The sequence below is a fragment of the Schistocerca americana genome, chromosome 4 (genome assembly GCF_021461395.2).
Source record: "Schistocerca americana isolate TAMUIC-IGC-003095 chromosome 4, iqSchAmer2.1, whole genome shotgun sequence".
In the NCBI taxonomy this organism is placed as follows: domain Eukaryota; kingdom Metazoa; phylum Arthropoda; class Insecta; order Orthoptera; family Acrididae; genus Schistocerca; species Schistocerca americana.
In genome coordinates, this window is record NC_060122.1 from 578,146,027 (window position 1) to 578,164,919 (window position 18,893).

Here is an 18,893-nt window from a genome sequence, read left to right on the forward strand (position 1 = left end):
TCCATGCCCCAGGCAGGATTCGAACCTGCGACCATACTGGGCCCAACATTTCAAGAAATAAACGCCAAACGAAAAAACTACAAGGAACGAAACTTGTCTAGCTTGAAGGGGGATACCAGATAGCGCTATGGTTGGCCCGCTAGATGGCGCTGCCATAGGTCAAACGGATATCAACTGCGTTTCTTTAAACAGGAACCACCATTTTTATGACATATTCCTGTGGTACGTAAAGAAATACGAATGTTTTAGTTGGACCACTTTCTTTGCTTTGTGATAGATGGCGCTGTAATAGTCACAAACATATGGCTCACTATTTTAGACGAACAGTTGGTAACACGTAGGTTTTTTTAAATTAAAATACAGAACGTAGGTACGTTTGAACATTTTATTTCGGTTGTTCCAACGTGATACATGTACCTTTGTGAACTAATCATTTCTGCGAACGCATGCTGTTACAGCGTGATTACCTGTAAATACCACATTAATGCAATAAATGCTCAAAATTATTTCCGTCAACCTCAATGCATTTAGCAATACGTGTAGCGACATTCCTCTCAACAGCGAGTAGCTCGCCTTCCGTAATGTTCGCACATACATTGACAATGTGCTGACGCATGTTGTCAGGCGTTGTTGGTGGCTCACGATAGCAAATATCCTTCAACTCTCCTCACAGAAAGAAATCCGGGGACGTCAGATCCGGTGACAGTGCGGGCCATGGTATGGTGCTTCGACGACCAATCCACCTGTCCTGAAATATACTATTCAATACCGCTTTAACAGCACGCGAGCTATGTGCCGGACATCCAATATGTCGGAAGTACATCGCCATTCTGTCATGCAGTGAAACATCTTGGAGTAACATCGGTAGAACATTACGTAGGAAATCAGCAAACATTGCACCATTTAGATTGCCATCGATAAAATGGGGGCCAATTATCCTTCCTCCCATAATGCTGTACCATACATTAACCTGCCAAGGTCACTGATGTTCCTCTTGTCTCAGCCATCGTGACTTTTCCGTTGCCAATAATGCATATTATGCCGGTTCATGTTACCGCTGCTGGTTAATGACGCTTCGTCGCTAAATAAAACGCGTGCAGAAAATCTGTCAGCATCCCATAATTTCTCTTGTACTCAGTGGTAGAACTGTACACGACGTTCTAAGTCGTCGCCATACAATTCCGGGTGCAAGAAATATGGTATGGGTGCAGCTGATTTTGATGTAGCATTCTCAACACCGACGTTTCTGAGATTCCCGATTCTCGCGCAGTTTGTCAGCTATTGATGTGCGGATTAGCCGCGACAGCAACTAAAACACCTACTTTGGCATCATCATTTGTTGCAGGTCGTGGATGACGTTCACACGTGGCTGAACACTCCCTGTTTCCTTAAATAACGTAACTATCCGCCGATCGGTCCGGACACTTGGATGATGTCGTCCAGGATACCGAGCAGCATACATAGCACACGCCCGTTGGGCATTTTGATCACAATAGCCATACAGCAAGACGATATCGACCTTTTCCTCAATTGATAAACGGTCCATTTTAACACTGATGATGTATCACGAAGCAAATACCGACCGCACTGGCGGAATGTTACTTAATACCACGTACTTAAACGTTTGTGACTATTACAGCGCCATCTATCACAAAGCGAAAAAAGTGGTCCAACTAAAACATTCACATTTCTGTACGTACTACACGAATATGTAATAAAAATTGGGGGTTCCTATTTAAAAAATCGCAGTTGATATCCGCTTGACCTATGGCAACGCCTTCTAGCGGGCCAACCATAGCGCCATCTGGTTTCCCCCTTCAAGCTAGACGAGTTTCGTTCTTTGTAGTTTTTTCGTTTGATGCTTATTTCGTGTGATGTTTGGCCCGGTCACTATCAATGGACTACCCTGTATACGGAGCACTCTAAGTAAAATATCGTAGAAACTGGTAATCATGATAATTTTTAAGGCATACCAAATGAAAATAACAAGAGTGGGTTTGATAATGGCTGACGGTGAAATGCGCCATAATAACGACATAAATGTATGCCATCTAAACAACTCTGTGTCTCAGTACCAGGAATAATCGCCGACCTCTTTATAAACTATCGTTTGCGATAGTGGATGAGGTATCGATTGTATTGCTTCCCCTTACTTATGCCTCCCAAGGAGATCCCGAATGTAAAACTAGAGAGATTCGAGCGCGCACAGAGGGTTTCGGGCAGTCGCTCTTCCCGCGAACCATACGCGACTGAACAGGAAAGGGAGGTAATGACAGTGGTACGTAAAGTGTCCTCCGCTACACACCGTTGGGTGTCTTGCGGAGTATAAATGTAGATGTAGATGTAGATAGCATTGTCACGTATAATGGCCCTGTGAAGTCAGTTCGTCATGAAAACCATTTAACAGTTAATATCGATACAATGTTCAAATGGCCGAATAAAAATACAAATTTCAATAATGAAAGTGAAAATAGAGAGTGCTACACGAGTTTAATTTACACATTACACGTAAAACTAACAATGTTTACAAAATAGTATGTGAACAAATGCATTTATTTTTCGTCTCTTTCACTCCAAAATATTTTCGCGTTCACTGAAAGTGGCTAAAGACTCATATATGCCAATATTATGTTCGACAGAAAGAAAACACTGCTTGCTTGGGAAAATAAAGCACACTAAAAGATGTGCTTTATCAGTACTGTCAACTGAGAAACAGAACATCGCTTAATTTAAGGAACTATGCCACAGGAATGGCGCAAGAGAGAAATCAGGTGCATAACGGCCAAATTGGATTACGATTTTTTTCGACTGGTAAAATCTACTGTTATCTGATATCATATGCAACAGGGAAAGACGTTGCTGCAACTTTTACGTTAGGGCTACAGCACTATGTGATACCAGTAAATGAACAGTGGGAGAATAGACAGAAACAAAATGCAGACAAAATGGGGGGTCAAACGCTACGGCAAGTGTTATGCCTTATGAGGATGTACCCTTCACGCCGCCCGAATGTTGTGGCTAGATATGGTTTATAGCGAGATGTGAGCAGTCAATTGCAGACAGGAGTCTAGTGAACATGGCAACCTGTGTCAAGTTAACCGACTTCGGACGAGGAATGGCAATCTGTACAAGGCGCTTCGATGCTAGCCTGTCGGGACTACGTAATAATTCATGATTCAGTGGCCAACAGCATGTAGACCCGATCTTAGATATGACACGCATAAACTACCACACAGGATCACTGCAAGAGTGTCACGAAGCTGTTTCTACCGGGACATACGGTTCAAATGGCTCTCAGGTCATCAGTCCCATAGAACTTAAAACTACTTAAGCCTAACTACCCTAATGGCGTCACACGCATCCATGCCCGAGGCAGGATTCGAACCTGCGTCCGTAGCGGTCGCGCGGTTCCAGACTGTAGCGGCTAGAACCGCTCGGCCATCCCGGCCGGCTACGAGGACAGATTATTTGACTTGTCGCTTTAACTAAGTAGGTGAGCGTCAGCAATATGTCTCGTGGTCTTATCGTGGCGTGTTTATCTTCTGCCGTTAGGTCAGACGATAGAATCGCCACTCGCACGCTTAGAGTAGCAGATTGACGGTGACCAACATTAAACAGAACTTGATTAATTTTCACACACATTTATTAAAATAATAACGAGCATAAAAATTACTTAACTTGGTTCTGGATGCTATTTACAATTGACAATCTGAGGCTCCTTTGGTATTGGTGCGTTAATCTTATTCTCACATATACCTCTGATACTTGACAAAAGTGTCTATACATTTATCTTCATGACTATGTACAGGAATATGGTAATCTTATTAGGCGCAGACTGAAACTTGACTCAAGTCTGGTACAGACAAATGTAGAACTCGTACAGACTGGTAGAGACTAAAGCAGACTGGTACAGACTGATGCAGACTAACTAATAGGAGGTCTGTACACTCGTTATAACACCTCGCGCGTTCGTGTATCACCGCGCGAGTGTGATCCGCGAGAAGAAAAGGTTCTACGTTAGCAGCAATCTCATTGGTTGCGTTACATATTAATGCGCGGATCGGCGGAAGCAGAATTTGGTCCGTCTCTATGGGTGTGCCATCTTGCAGTGTGGAGACGGACGAGCGCTGCGCCTGCGCTGTTGTGCTTAGCGGGGCGCGCTCTAATGGGAAAGTTGTGTACGCGCTGACTACGCGGAACTATGTACACAACATAAATATACCGATTAGGCTTCAGTAATCGAAGACCGACTCGTTTCACAGTGACTTCCGATGAATTTTGGCCGCTTTGTGTATTTAAAATATAGTTCAACATAAACAAATTAAACATTAAATTGACATATAGTGACATAATAAAGAAGTAATAGGTACACCAAGTAACTGAGTGTTAGGAGAAAGGATGACTTAGTGGGATAATTTCCAAAGTTTAATATTTTGACGTAGAAAAGTATGGAGCGGTCGAGGAACTATACTGCTCGAGAAGACTACACTACAGCGTGGATTGCGGGTTAGAGCAGATATAACATACAGGGGAGACAAAAGGATTAGCACAAGACTGGGAGAGATATTCGATTAAATCAAACCAGTGGATCTTTCTGGCTCCAACTGTATAGTATTGGTACCAGCCATCAGCATGTGACATGTAGCGCATTTTCAGAGAATGGCAGCCGACCCTTTGGACAGTGATCAAGTTCTTTCGAAGTAGTTCCTAACATTGTCGATAAAAATAATTTTGTCCCTTAAGTCTGATCTCTGTATCATTTCGATTCTTACCCACCATGTGAGCAAGTTTCCCTCAAACTGCAAGCATAACGTATAGTCAGTCATAAGCCTCGCTTCGAAATGAGCTCCGATGACCATCGAAGACGTTTGGAGACTCCCCAGACAACGGAGGAATCACAACCCGACTGCCGCCCGCCATACTGAGTGACGGTCTGGCGAGCCTGTCCATTTCATAGCTGTACCCATGTGATGGACACAGACGCTGCATGTTGCCTGCACCAGCACATCGACAAAAGTGAAGCTGAGTAACCAAGCTACCTAGAAACCCTGTCCTAGCAAAAAAGCAGCGGACTGTCAGGGTAGGTACTACACTTCAAGACAAAAAAAGACGCACCACGAAGGATTTGTCCGAATGAAAACGGAATCGGCAAATGCGACGTACAAGTACGAACAAAAAATTATTAGAATTCCAGAAAAATTGGAATATTTACTCAGGAGAGATTCACCAATTCAGCCAAGTCTAAAGCGCAATGGTCCACCTCTGATCCTTATGCATGCAGATATTCGGCTTGACATCGATTGACAGAGTTGTTGGATGTCCTTCTGACGCATATTGGGACGAATTCTGTCCAATTGGAGCATTACATCGTGATAATCCCTAGGTGGTTGGAGGATACTCTCCATAATGCTCCATACATTCTCAAATGGGGAGAGATCTCAAGAACTTGCTGGCCAAGGTAGACATTCTCGCAGTGTGCGAGCGATCATTATCTTGCTAAAACGTAAGTAGAGGATGGCTTGCTATAGAGGACAAGAACACGATGTGTAGAATATCGTCGATGTACAACTGCGTGTTGAGGATGGCACGGAAGACAGCCAAACGGGTCCTGTTACGAAATGAAATGGCTCGCCAAACCATCGCTCCATATGGCGTGTGACAGTCGGTTTGGGATCCCTCCGTTATCTGGGGTGTCTCCGAATGCCACTTCGATGGTCATTGGAGCTCAGTTAGAAGCTGATATCAATGGTATATCAGGCCGAAGACATTTCTGGCGACGCCCCAGAAGTGATCAGGTACCAACCTGGCTGTCGCCTGTCATATGGTCCTAAAAGTGGGAGTGATGGTCTGGGATACCGTTTCCCTTCACAGCAGAATCCCTTTGGTTGACATGGGCGGCAGCCTTACAGCACAGTGGCACGCTTTGTTGCCCTTCATGGAAAGCCAATTTACGTATCAACAAGGCAATGGCCGCCCATATAAGGTGAGAGTTTCTACTGCTTGTCTACGTGCTTGTCAAATCCTACCGTGGACAACAAGGTCGTCGGATCTCTACCTAACTGAGATCGTTGGAAGGCGTTATGGGAAGGACCTCCTACCAACCTGGATTTTGACTATCTTATGCGCCAGTTGAACAGAATTTGGCACGATACTCTCAGGAGGCCATCAAGCAACACTGCCAGACCTAAGCCGAATAATAGCTTGCGTATGGGCCAGTGATGAACAAATGCGCTATTGGATCACTCAGGTTGTGAAGATCTTTCTCTTGCATAAATCGTTCGCTTTTTCTGAAATTGTAATCATTGTCTGTACAGCTACATCACATCTAACGATTTCCGTCCCATTCGGATAATTTCTTCATGATGAGTCTTTTTTTTTTCTGAAAGTATATCTTCCGTTGTCACCCAAAACGGACATTCCTGCAAAACTTTTGCATGTCTTATCAGCGATTTCTGACGGAACTCTCTACGTCTAATAGCTTGCCATTACCGGAGTGTTCCTAACCGCCAGCTACCTCCTAGAAATGTGTCCCTGCGCTCCTGGCGTCCTTCTCCAAACCGAGGAGCTGCTCTGACAGTCAAAGCCAACTGGTGGCCACCAATAACTGCAGTCTGAAAGGTGTTGACCTAAATTAACGTAGTACAAATGTACACCCTTACAGTGTGTATAATGCTAAGCGATATCCACTTTTTCGTCTCGGCGACACACTGAAAATCGTGAGCGAGGGTGTTTTTATTTTAATAAACTGCTTAGTTTCCTAATAAAATGAACTTAGTATGACTGTGGACGAAGGTACTCACGGTTGAGATCCAGGGTGACGGCTCCAGACAGGGGCGCGGCCAGCGGGCTGGAGGCTGCCTGGCACGTGAGCACGGCATGCAGCTGGTGGCGCGCCAGCTTGCGCAGATGCAGGGTGTTGCGCACGCGCCGGCCTGGTAGCGCCTCCCATTGGTCGTCCAGCAGCGCGTTGTCCTGCCACCACGTCACCCGCGGCGGAGGGCGACCTGCGAGCACGAGAATACGTCTGGGAAACTGCGACATCAGACATCCAGTAGTGCTATAGTCCGATTAAAAATTACTTGACATTTGACGTCAGTCAGCTGGAGTTACAGTGTTGACACACTGCTCGGTTATAGGCACCACAGAAACACGGCAACTCACTTCAAACGTCAGCATCCGTACCTGAGTGGACAAGTTTCCAACAACACAAGACTACATCGTATCAGCCTAGCTGTATCGCCACTTTGCATAAGTTGTCTATGCAAAAACACTAACGATCACCGCTTTACATCCACTACGAAACACAAAGTCTGATTCTTCACACAATATATATTTCTCACCAACTACACCGTATCAGTCTGGCTACATTGTCAATTTGCGTAAGTTGTCTATGTAAAGACACCAACGATCACTGCCTTAATCCACTACGAAAAGCAGCGACTGGTTCCTCACACAATGTAAATTGCCCTGCTATCTCCACACCCCCCAAGCAGTAGTCCAACCCGATCTCCTACTTCCCCCCACACACGTCTCATTTCCCCCAGCTAAACACTATGCTATGCATGTGCCAGGCTGTCGCGTATCTTTTCCGCGATCACCTACAAACCATACTTGAATTTGGTGCCATATACTGGAAGCTCACAGTACGCCCAAACATTCGCCCACATATCGTCGTACCTCTGCCAAGTATCTGCACAGTGTGATAAACATTCGCCCCCTCCCCCCCCCCCCCAGCTCAATAGTTGGAGTGTTCCTAACCTGCTGCTTTCTTGACATGTGTAGGATCATTGCGGAACAGTGCGGTTAGCCACATGTCCAAGCTGGCGACCTGAATGTGTGCAGTTGCACTGCGCGGCCATATGCACATTTTCTTATTCATTTTTCTAAGTTTTTTCTGGATTCAAATTTTAGTTCACGTGTTTGTCTGCTCATAATACCACTGACCACTGTACGCCTACCCCCCCCCCCCCCCACCCCCTTTCCAAGAAACGGCTTGATGAGCTGTGAGGTGACCCACTCTTGTCTCGACAATATACAGGATGTCCAAAACAAGTGTCAACTACAAACAAGAAAAATAAATACAACAAACATGGGCCGGGAAATGCATAGTTTCTAAGTCCAGTTAGAATGGGTACAGAAATGCACACTTTAAGCGGTAAACGCCTGTTTACATGAGGTGTTCAACATGGCGTCCATTCATGATAATGCATCCATCTGCTCTCCAGCATAAGGAATGATGCACTCTTTGAAGTATACCTGGTTGCTGTTATACCCGTACCTGCTGACATATATTGAGGACACGACCCTGTAGTTTCCACACATTGCTAATTGCCGTGGCGTAGACCAGTTCCTTCAAATGTCCCCATGACCAGAAGTCTACAGGATGGACGTCTGGTGCAGGAGCAGGCCGAGATGTGCGCCGCCCCACCCCTCCCCCCGCTTCGCGACCAATCTAAGGGTCCTGAAATGTCTGTGTGAGATTTTCGGAGACATTGTGATGAACGTGTGCTGGTGCCACATCATGCGTGAACCACATTTCTATTTTTTTCTGCAATGGCACACCCTCCAGCAAGGGTGGCTATACATTAAAGAGAGAGCCCAGATAACGCACCCCAGTTAACCTTTGTGGTAGCATTTATGGCCTGTTACTCTGTCACCAAGTACGCCTGCCTATACATTTACTGAGAACTGATGTTGATGCCCTGTTTGCTGAATTGCTTGGGGTTTACATCTGCTTATACATGCTCCGTATGGAAATCCGGTATACATCTGCTTATACATGTTCCTTACGGAAATCCGTAATACCCTGCCTCATCAGTACATAAAATCTTGGATGTGAACATTGGTTCTGTGGCTTACTTCTGCAACAGCCACTGACAGAACTGCAGTCTGCCATGTCGATCCTGAGGCCTTAGGGCCTGAACATGCTGTAGATGATATGGGTACAGAAACTGTCGACGAAGTAACCCCCAAGATAAGATAGTGAGACACGCCTTCCGCTGCTACTAACCGTCGCAAATGCGTCCCAGGGTTTTTTTCCACAGAACATGGCACATTCCTCCTCCATGTCAGGCATGCAGACTGTGTGTGGCCTTCCACTGTCAGCCTTCTGAAGTGCAAGGGTACAAGAGTGAACTGGGGACACTGTCATTCTATGATGTTCAGCGAGAATCTCGCTTGCGTTTGTAGCTCTCAGATCCACGCTCACATCGCCATAGACGACGTGGTGAAAGATAATGGAAATCAGCGATCTCGAGATACGTGTCTCCAACTCCTGGTATCATAATGCAGGGAGCTGTTTGAGAAGATGGCAGCAGGACGTATTTCGTAACTGTTGATGAGAGGCAGAACGCTCGGCTACTTTTGCAAGGATGTTAAACATTGATGTCGTACTCTTCGTGACCAGGCTGTAAAACAATCACAACACAAGTGTTTTGAGGAATGTATGGATTCTTGATCCCCTTGATTCGTTAGCCATGCAATATGTCTGGTGTGCAGTGGGAAGATGTATACTTTCACATCAGCCAGCAATCTTCATAACCCGACGATACATTTTAGGGAGGGTATGATATTCTCAAATTGACATTTGAAGGCCATTTGTGCTCTCCGACAAAGTATATTCTTGCTCGTGTGTGTCACACTTCATGCTGATGTTGATAATGGTCATCAGTTCAGAAGGATATGAGAGTTCAATAATTTTGTATTTCTTATGAAATGACATTTCCACAATGATTGACTTATACAATACTGTTACCTCATGGTGAAACACTTCCCATTTTCGTCGTTTTCGGGCAAATATATTTAGTTTTGTAGCATAGTAAATTTGTTCACTGGACTCGATCCTGTTAAATGAATCGTGCATGCTCGACTAATGCCTCCCCTCCCCCATTCTACCCTCCACAATTCACTCACTAGTAGGACGCTATGACTCACCCAGGTCAACAACAATGACATTCTATCCAGTAACGTTTAATAGTGGGCGCCCTAACTCTTCTTTATCATAGCGTTCATCTCTTTTCATCGTGGATCGTCATCGTGACTCGCTGAAGTGATGACACGATAGTCTATCTTATTGCTTATTTGAGACAAGAGTGCTTCTTGCATGTGAAACTTCGAGGTATACATTCCGCGTATTGGTTTGTGTAGTGCTTTCCTTTTAGTGCCCCCTCTATAATTTACTTCAACAAATGTCGACACACACACGCCACTGTACGCTGAGATCGAGACAATTATTGCGCAGCAGGTGAGCATTTTATTGGAAGCTGTTAGTAACTGTCGCTTCCCCTGGTATCATTTGCAATAGGAGTTTTGTGACAAGTAACCATTACATTCAGAAAAAATGTATGCGAGCCACAGGCGTGGCCCGCGCTGTTAAGTACACTTGGAAAGACGGGATTTACCGGGAAAACGCATTTATTGTCGCCCAAATATACTGTCATCTGCAGGTGACAACAGCTCATAGTACTGCTTCAGCTATGAAGAGGGAACCTAATCATTATCCAATATGATAGTCCGATAGACCTTCGATTTTTCTCGCAATTATGGGAATACTTTCGAATCCTTCTTGTAGTAACGTTGCAAGCATCTTTCTAAAGACCGGCCTTCCTGATACGGAGACGCATCTTAGTATAAGAAGTACTCTAATGTCATGTGTTGGGCAATTATCATATTCAGTTGGTCAACGGGTACCTGAAAGAAGAGTAGTCAGGATCAAAAGGGCTGATTTATTCAACGTAACCGCCAATTACGTGTCTGACAATTACTGAATCCCATTACCCGATTAAACAGAATTTTGGTTCAGTAATTATTATTGGGCTAATCATTGCAATTTAACTAGCTCATTGATTAATGCAGGAGATAATTTCGAATACACAATAGCCATAATAGAATTATTCTAAGGTTTTGCAAGTAACTCACATATGTTTTAATCTTGAATCTGTTCTGGGAATAAAACGTTGCTTTCCACACTTCTAAATTTAATTTTCTTCATATACTGACAACACTGTGAGCGATCTAGCAACGCTGTGCTGTTCTGCTTGTATAGACCGCTGTGTTCATCCCTTCCAGTTGCTCTGTCCGAGTTTCAGCTCCGCACAGCCATCACGTGACTTTTGAGAGCACCAAATTTTTTACTGGCGCAACTCATTTTCGGAAGGCCGAGAACTTGTTGAAGAAGACCATCGCTTAAGAAGACCTTCAGTTTCAAAAACAGACGATGACCTCGCACTTGTGCTTGCTCTTGTGAGATCAGACCGACGTTTCATAACAGGGATGATGGGTGACCTGTTAAACACTTTCACCATACATCAAATACTGACCAAAGTTTTGCACATGCGAAAGGTTTCTGCCAGAACAGTGCCAATAAACTTCACTAGTGAGCAGAAGGACAGTCGAAAAGATGTATGCGTCGATCTTCTTGAGAGGATTGCCAATGACCATCAGTGTTTCAGTTGTGTAATACAGGTGATGAATCCTGGATTTCTGAATTCGATTCCGAGGGAATGTGCCAAAGTGAGGAGTGGCACACTGAGACATCTCTCCGACCGAAGAAAGTTCGAATGAGCAAATCACAAATCAAAAGAGGTGAATCGAGTGAGATCGGACGTTGCAGACAAGTGAATGCGGCATCATCACCACGCCCCAAGTCATACGGACATTTCCAAAACAGAATTTTTGTCCTCGAAAGGCATTTCTGTTGTTGCACAGCCCCCTGTTCACCTGATATGAGTCGTTTCTACCTCATTTTCCCGAAATTGAAAAATGTCTTAAAAACGTCGCTTTGGACTCTGGAGAACATTCAACACAATGTGACAGACACGTAAAAGGCCCTAACAGTTGAAGCCTTTCAGAGCTGCTTTCAAGACTAGGAACAACGGCTCCGCTAGTGTATAACTGCTGAAGGGAACTACTTTTAAGGCGACAATACGTTACCTGGAAAAAACTTTGGCAGATAAAAAAAATTTAATCCTTCTTCTCAAATACCTTGTGTGCACTACCTCTACAAATAACTGTTTAGTTTGTGATGCGTAACTCCAGCTTCGGTCAACTGAAATCGACATGCCCTATCTCTAGCAGGTGATCCATGCGACTTATCTCGCTGTTCTCCCGGGCGGCCAAACTGCCAGCAAAAATTTCAAATCTCGAAGCCGTTTGGCAGAGATATGTAGTGCTAACTGAGTGCTTCGCTTAACGAACGTTCGGGAAAATCAGAGGTAAGGACATGGATGAAGGAACGTAGAAAGGGAGATTCAAGAATGAATCATTCTCTCAACACCGCAGTGTGTGCTGTTTTCATCTCCCTAGTAGATTTGTGTACCGGAAGGGACTCGAACCCGGAACCTTGTTTTTCACAGGCAATGCTGGTACCGACAGAGTCATCCAGTCACGACTGGCGATTCGCCCTCACAGCTTCATTTTCGCCAGTATCTCTCCTACCATCCAATCTTCACAGTTTGAATCTTGCGAGACTAGCACCCTTGGAAGACACGATAATGCGAAGAAATGAGTTGGCCACAACGAAGATTCTTTCCGGTGTCGATTATCATAGAACCAATCGATCAGGCTATGGCTAATCATAATGTAGCATTCTAGCAAAAATACACTAAGCTGTCTTGATAACATAATGACTCATTCTCGAAACAGTACCCTGGTTGTGTCCAAGTCATTTCTATATCGTCTCATTCGGGAATGTCAGTACCACAAGCGTGCAGGAGAACTTGTGGAAAGTTTGGAAGCTAGGAGAATGCTATTAGCGAGAGTAAAGCTGTGGAGGCAAGTCGTGAGTCTACATGGAGAACTCAGCCGATAAGGTCATTGGCCACAAAAGCACGATTGTAAGCTCGAATCTCGAATTGGCATAAAGTTTCAATCTGGCAGGAAGTTTCATGGAGGTCTCTAGCTAAACATCCAGCCCTTCGACAAGGAAGTTATCAGAGACGGAGCACGTACTCAGATTTGGGATAGACGGGGTAGGAAATAGGACTGGTCTTTTAAAAGGAACAACTGCGACACTTGTCTTAATCGGTTTCTAAAAACCATGGAAAACTTAATCTCACTGGTCGCTCGTAGGTCTGAACTGAAGTCCTGCCGAATATGAATTCAGTTTCTTCAAAACTGTACCACTTCTTGTGCTGTCAAGAGATACGATTAGACTTCCTGGAGTGACACAGTTTCATCTAGTGTAGAAATTAAAATAAATGAGTGTGCACTTTAAATTCATAACGGTTACAGAAATGGTAGAGACCTCCTACAGACTAATAACTTTCCCGGCAGAAATAAGTTAGCCTGGAATCACCGAGACACTGTAAGATTCAGTAAGACTGTATATATATTTCAGAAAAAGTTTCCCATTAGCTACTGTCTGAAATACAAAGAAGTAATCACTATACTTTTATTACCGAATTTTAGTTTAAAAAACTGCATGGAGAGCTTTTATTACTGACATTTTTTTGTTAACAAGACCGACTATAGCTCCTGTGCAACTGCCTCCATTTGATAGTAATGTCATCTGTTGGTTGAAACAAAAATTATTGCATGTAGGAATTGTAAAGGCCAAAATTGGTTGTAATCGCCGTGACTCTGCAAAACGCAGGACTGATTAAGTATTTCACAAACCATTTCTTACTTAACTTGCATTTAGAAACGAAGATGTAACAGGTTTTTTTTTATTGTCTGCTTTCAATATTTCCCTTTTGCGTGTCTATAAGGAAATCGATAAGTTTCGTTATTGACGATGGGATCTGTAAAGAGGTGTAATAATGGAAGCTACAGAGATAAACTGTAGTGTCAACAGTGGCTGCTGTACGAAAATGGGTCAAATGGCTCTGAGCACTATGCGACATAACTGCTGAGGTCATCAGTCGCCTAGAACTTAGAACTAATTAAACCTAACTAACCTAAGGACATCGCACACATCCATACCCGAAGTATGATTCGAACCTGCGACCGTAGCGGTCGCTCGGCTCCAGACTGTAGTGCCCCGAACCGCACGGCCACTCGGGCCGGCTACTGGTATACGAAAATAATTCTAATGTATAATGACCTTACGTTTCTATACAATACAGAACAGTACCAAATGACTGAACACATAATAACACGAAAGATAAATTATTCACTTGCTGGCGCTTGCCAAGATGAGGTGGCATGCATGCTTCAGCGATACAAAAAGTAGTATCGTTCGTACAAACACAACGGAGATGTATCTATGGATAGGCCAGACTAACTTGTTGCAGAAAACGGTGGACAGCATAGTGAGCATGTTTTGCGCCAGTCTTACGGAAATTAATAATCCGATTTGATTTTGATTGATGCCTTTCATGCGATTTTTGGCCTCAGGACAACTAAAAACCGATTTTTCTCATCTGATGTGATATGTGGTGGATGGCGTTACGTATCTAACAGTATCATACCTGTACACTCATGCACACTGAGTAGTACACTTTGTTTAACGTCAGACGTAAACCTTACGCATTGTTGTATGATTCATTTGTCAGTTGTAGTCGCCCACTATTAAATTATGATGCATACAGTGGCATCTAATGCTACATTTAGTAACTATTTATTTTTCTTGTTACATACATTTTCCCCCTTCTCCGATAATATTCCGTTCCAATTTGTCGTCGTTCTGCCCAGAGGTGCTATTTGTACAGTGGTTTGAAAGTTTAACTTTAATTATAATCTCCCTGTATATTAAACACGTGAAATGCCCTCAGATTCTGTAATAATTCCAGAGAAAGGTTGTGCTGTCAGGTGTGAATAGCATCGAGTTTTTGCAAAATATGTATATGGTTTATTTACAAAACAATGGAGAAAGCAGCTGAAGTTGACCTTGGGGAAGATAAGTTTTGGTTCCCGATAAATGTAGGAGGCGATAGGTCTACTGACTATTCGACTTCCTTTAGAATATAGGTTAAAGAAAGTAAATCCTTGTTTACAGAATTTTTAGATTCAGAGAAAATTTTTGACAATGTTCGCCAGCATGCACTCTTTAAACTTATGAAAGCATCAAGAATAAAATACGGGAAACGCAAGCTCATTTGAACAAAAACTAGACAGCAGTTATAAGAGGTTAAGAACATGAGAAGTAGTTGAGAAGGGAGTGAGAAAGGGTTGTATCCTATCCTCATGTTATTCACAATTAGCAAGTAGTAAAGGAAACGAAGGAGATATTTTAGAAGGGGACTAAAGTTCAGAGACAATAAACAAATTCATTAAGGTGTGTGGACGATATGGTAATTCCGCCAGAGACGCAATTAGCGTTTAGCCGAACTGAATGGAGAGTGTCTTGAAAAAGAGGATGTAAGATGGAAGTAAACACAAGTAAAACAAGGATGATAGGATGCAGCCGAATTAAGTCAGACGATGCTGAGGGAATTAGACTAGAGAATGAGACATTAAAAATAGTAGATCAGTTTTGATATTTGGTAAGTAAAGTAACTGATGATGGTTGAGTAGAGAAGTATAAAATGGAGAATAGCTATAAGCAGAAAAGTATGTCTGAGAAAGAGGAATTTGTTAACATCTAATATAAACTTAAGTGTAAGGATATCTTTGCCGAACGTACTTGTCTGCTATATAGGCTAGTGGGGCAGCGAAACGTGAACGATAAGCAGTCCGACAAGAAGAGAATGGAAGGTTTTGAAATGTGGTGCTGTAGAGAAATTATGACGATTAGGTGGGTAGATCGAGTAACTAATGAAGCGATACTGAACCGAACTGAGGGAAACAGCAGCCGGCCGAGGTGGCCGAGCGGTTCTAGGCGCTACAGTCTGGAACCGCGTGACCGCTACAGTCGCAGGTTCGAATCCTGCCTTGGGCATGGATGTGTGTGGTGTCCTTGGATTAGTTAGGTTTAAGTAGTTCTAAGTTCTTTGGGACTGATGACCTCAGCAGTTAAGTCCCATAGTGCTCAGAGCCATTTGAACCATTTTTTTGAAACAACAAATTATGACATAACATGACTAAAATAAGGGATTAGTTGATAAGACACTTCTTAAAGTATGGAGGAATCGTTAGTTTGGTGATGACGGGAAATGTGGGGGTTTAAAGCTGTGGAGTGTGATCAAGGGCGGAATAAAGTAAACAGGTTCAAATGCATCCAGGATGCCGTAATTATTCGAAGATTCTCTGGATAGACTAGAGTGTAGAACTGCATCAGACCTGTGTTTGGACTGAAGTCACAAAACACCATAAACATTCCGCATTACGGTTATTTGTATTTCTGGTGCTAATCACAATGGCATGGTCAAAAAATATTTTGCATTAACTTTTATCTTCCTCTCTCTCCGTGATGTTCATAGACGTTTTACAAATTTGAAGCTGCCATCCAGCCACTCATTATGCTGTCAGCTTTCGCTTTTCGATTTCCGTTAATTTTTTATTCTTTTTTTAACGTGACATTTTGTTAGCCTGAGTTAAAATTCGACATCTCTGTTCATCAGTAGGTAATAACACAGTGTTCCCGTGACTTGGTCGACAAAGATGAACTTCGGAGTAGCGTACGACGTACAGTTAAATTCTTGACATTGTCGTCGATACTCGAGTTTGTTACCACGCTGCAAACAATAGCAGGCTATCGGTATATGGCCATTATCGTTCCTTTATTGCATTTGAAAGTAAGTTATATACCTGTCGGCATCTAAATAAAAGTGGTAGGATTTTAGAGACTGTTGATGGTCTATATTTAAAATAAAACCTGAAGTCAATAACTATTTCTGTATTGATTTCATATGTGGGACGAAAATGAAATGGAAAGAACGACATTTTCTTTGTGGAGACGGTGGCTGACTTATTGTAAGGTATTATTTTTTATTTTTGACTCAATCACTTTTTTATGGTATAATCACAGTCAGTTTAGGCTTTAGAAGACCATCTTCAGATGCAACAACAGAGAACATAACAGCTTAAATTAAGAATAGCGATAAGTGCTTTTCAAAATATTTACTTGTGGTCTCAGTAATGCGGCATTACAATGTATATGGCTCATACCTATGAGGGGCATTTGATGAACTTGTGTGTCCGATTTTATGTTTAGTTGATAATGCATAAACTCTTGTTCATCAAATACTCTCACAGTAGTGGACCAACTGCACTCTAAGCTAACAGGTAGACCTACTGAAAATAATTGCATTTCTTTCAGATCTTAATTTAATCTGTTTTGCTCTCTCTGAATATGGATTTTGAAGGCCGAAGGCTGGTATGATTGTGTCATATAAAAAGTTATTGAGCCAAAATGAAAAAATAATACCCTAGAAAAAGAAATGGTTTCTAAGAACACGTAAAAATGTGCCAATTGCTTTGTTAGCGCAATGGATACTTCGCTGTTGAATACCATACGATAGAGTGGTTGGTTGGTTTAAAGGGAGGGATGGGACCAAATAGGTTGATCATCGAATATGGTACATGCATTCTCTGCTTAACAGCTAGTGCCAGTTTCTCTATTTCTTTATGTCTGCGGCGATTAATGAAGGGGAAGCTGGGCTTGAAGTTTGGTGACTCTTTGGGCACACCACCTTTCATCCCTAGTTAATTACGCAGCCCCTGCAGAGGCACTGCAACCATCGGAGCTAAGTAGCAATCCATCAGGATGAGTAATTGTATGTATGAGGGGGAATCTCTCAGTTTGTTTGCTGGCACTAGATTTTTTTCTCTATCAGCGAGGAAAGCAGCGAGCATGACCAGGACGGCAGAAGTCAAAGAAACAGCTACAGGCTCTTCCAGGAAAGCATCTAGGTTTCTACGAAAGTGTGACCGCTTTGCTTGTAAGTGGAGGCGGTAGCATCTCGCCATAAAGTTGGCTGAGGAGGGCGGCCTGGCCTCAGCAGGACAGGTGTGTGACCCACAAACGGGCGCTGAGCCTTGTAATTTGAGTGCTTCGCCTGCAACAAGCGCGGAATGCATGCGTGTTCCTCTGGCGCGAAGTTCAGCGAGGGAGAGCATAGATTTTGACGGCAGACTTTCTCATTGGAGGAATACCGCAATACCGTATCAAGGCGGGAGTTCTGTCACCTTGTTATAAGTACACTATTGGCGCAATTTGCGTGGGCAGCTTGGCCATTGGAGTGGACAATTTTTGGCGACACCACGTGGATCTAGTGTCGAGAAGAGAGGAAAGATTTTCTTGGCATTTGGTGGATGTCCACCATAGAGGGCAGTTCGTCCGAGGTAAGCTGAATGCTCGACCAATTGACGGAGAGCTGCCACAGAAGACAGTCTTGGGTTTTCCGGCGCACGAGCTGTGATTCTCAGCGCATCTCGGCGTGAGCGTACGCTAGTCGCGACCTTTTTACTAGCACACCTACGACCAGTCTCCACATGGCCCCTGAACAGTTAGGTGGTGATCGTATCTGCAGCCTGGGCTTGTTAGCAATCTTTGTCTGAGAACTTAGTCTTCACTGCAGTGAGTACATCTGACCTGCAGCCCTGTACTTCAAACAACCAATGTCGTACTGACTTTCAGTTAGCGATTGATAATCTCAGTCACTGCCTCACATACAGTCAGAAAGCGTTGTTGCTATTACCTTGAGGGAGGCATCATTGTAGCTTAAGCCACTCCCCATTTATTCACTTTGCCAGCCATCAACACCATCTGTCACTGTGCATTTTATTTCGTAGTTTTCTGTAATTTGATATGTTTGCTAATTCTGGGAATGCAAGTGTTGGATTTGTAATAAACTATGTCTGAAAAGATCAGTATTTCATTTCAGTGCCCTATACATCCTGACCATTTGAATTACAATCAATTTTTGTGACGCGTGGGTACGTAATAAGGGTAGGCAACCTCACAAATTGGCGACGTCTGCCAGTATCTTACCGTTAGAATGTAATGATATACAGTCAAGTATGAAGCACTTTAACATTTTATTTGAGAATGACATTGTGAACGAATAAGACTC

At 43.3% G+C, this 18,893-nt stretch overlaps 1 protein-coding gene across 1 annotated transcript in view; it reads right to left on the reverse strand.

Annotated features, from left to right (window-relative positions):
- LOC124613119 (nephrin-like) overlaps positions 1-18,893 on the reverse strand; it is a 651,915-nt gene that overhangs the window by 117,693 nt on the left and 515,329 nt on the right. The window contains exon 5 of the mRNA XM_047141732.1: positions 6,801-7,004. Within this exon, the coding sequence (XP_046997688.1) occupies positions 6,801-7,004 (204 nt within the window). The remainder of the gene's footprint in view (positions 1-6,800; positions 7,005-18,893) is intronic.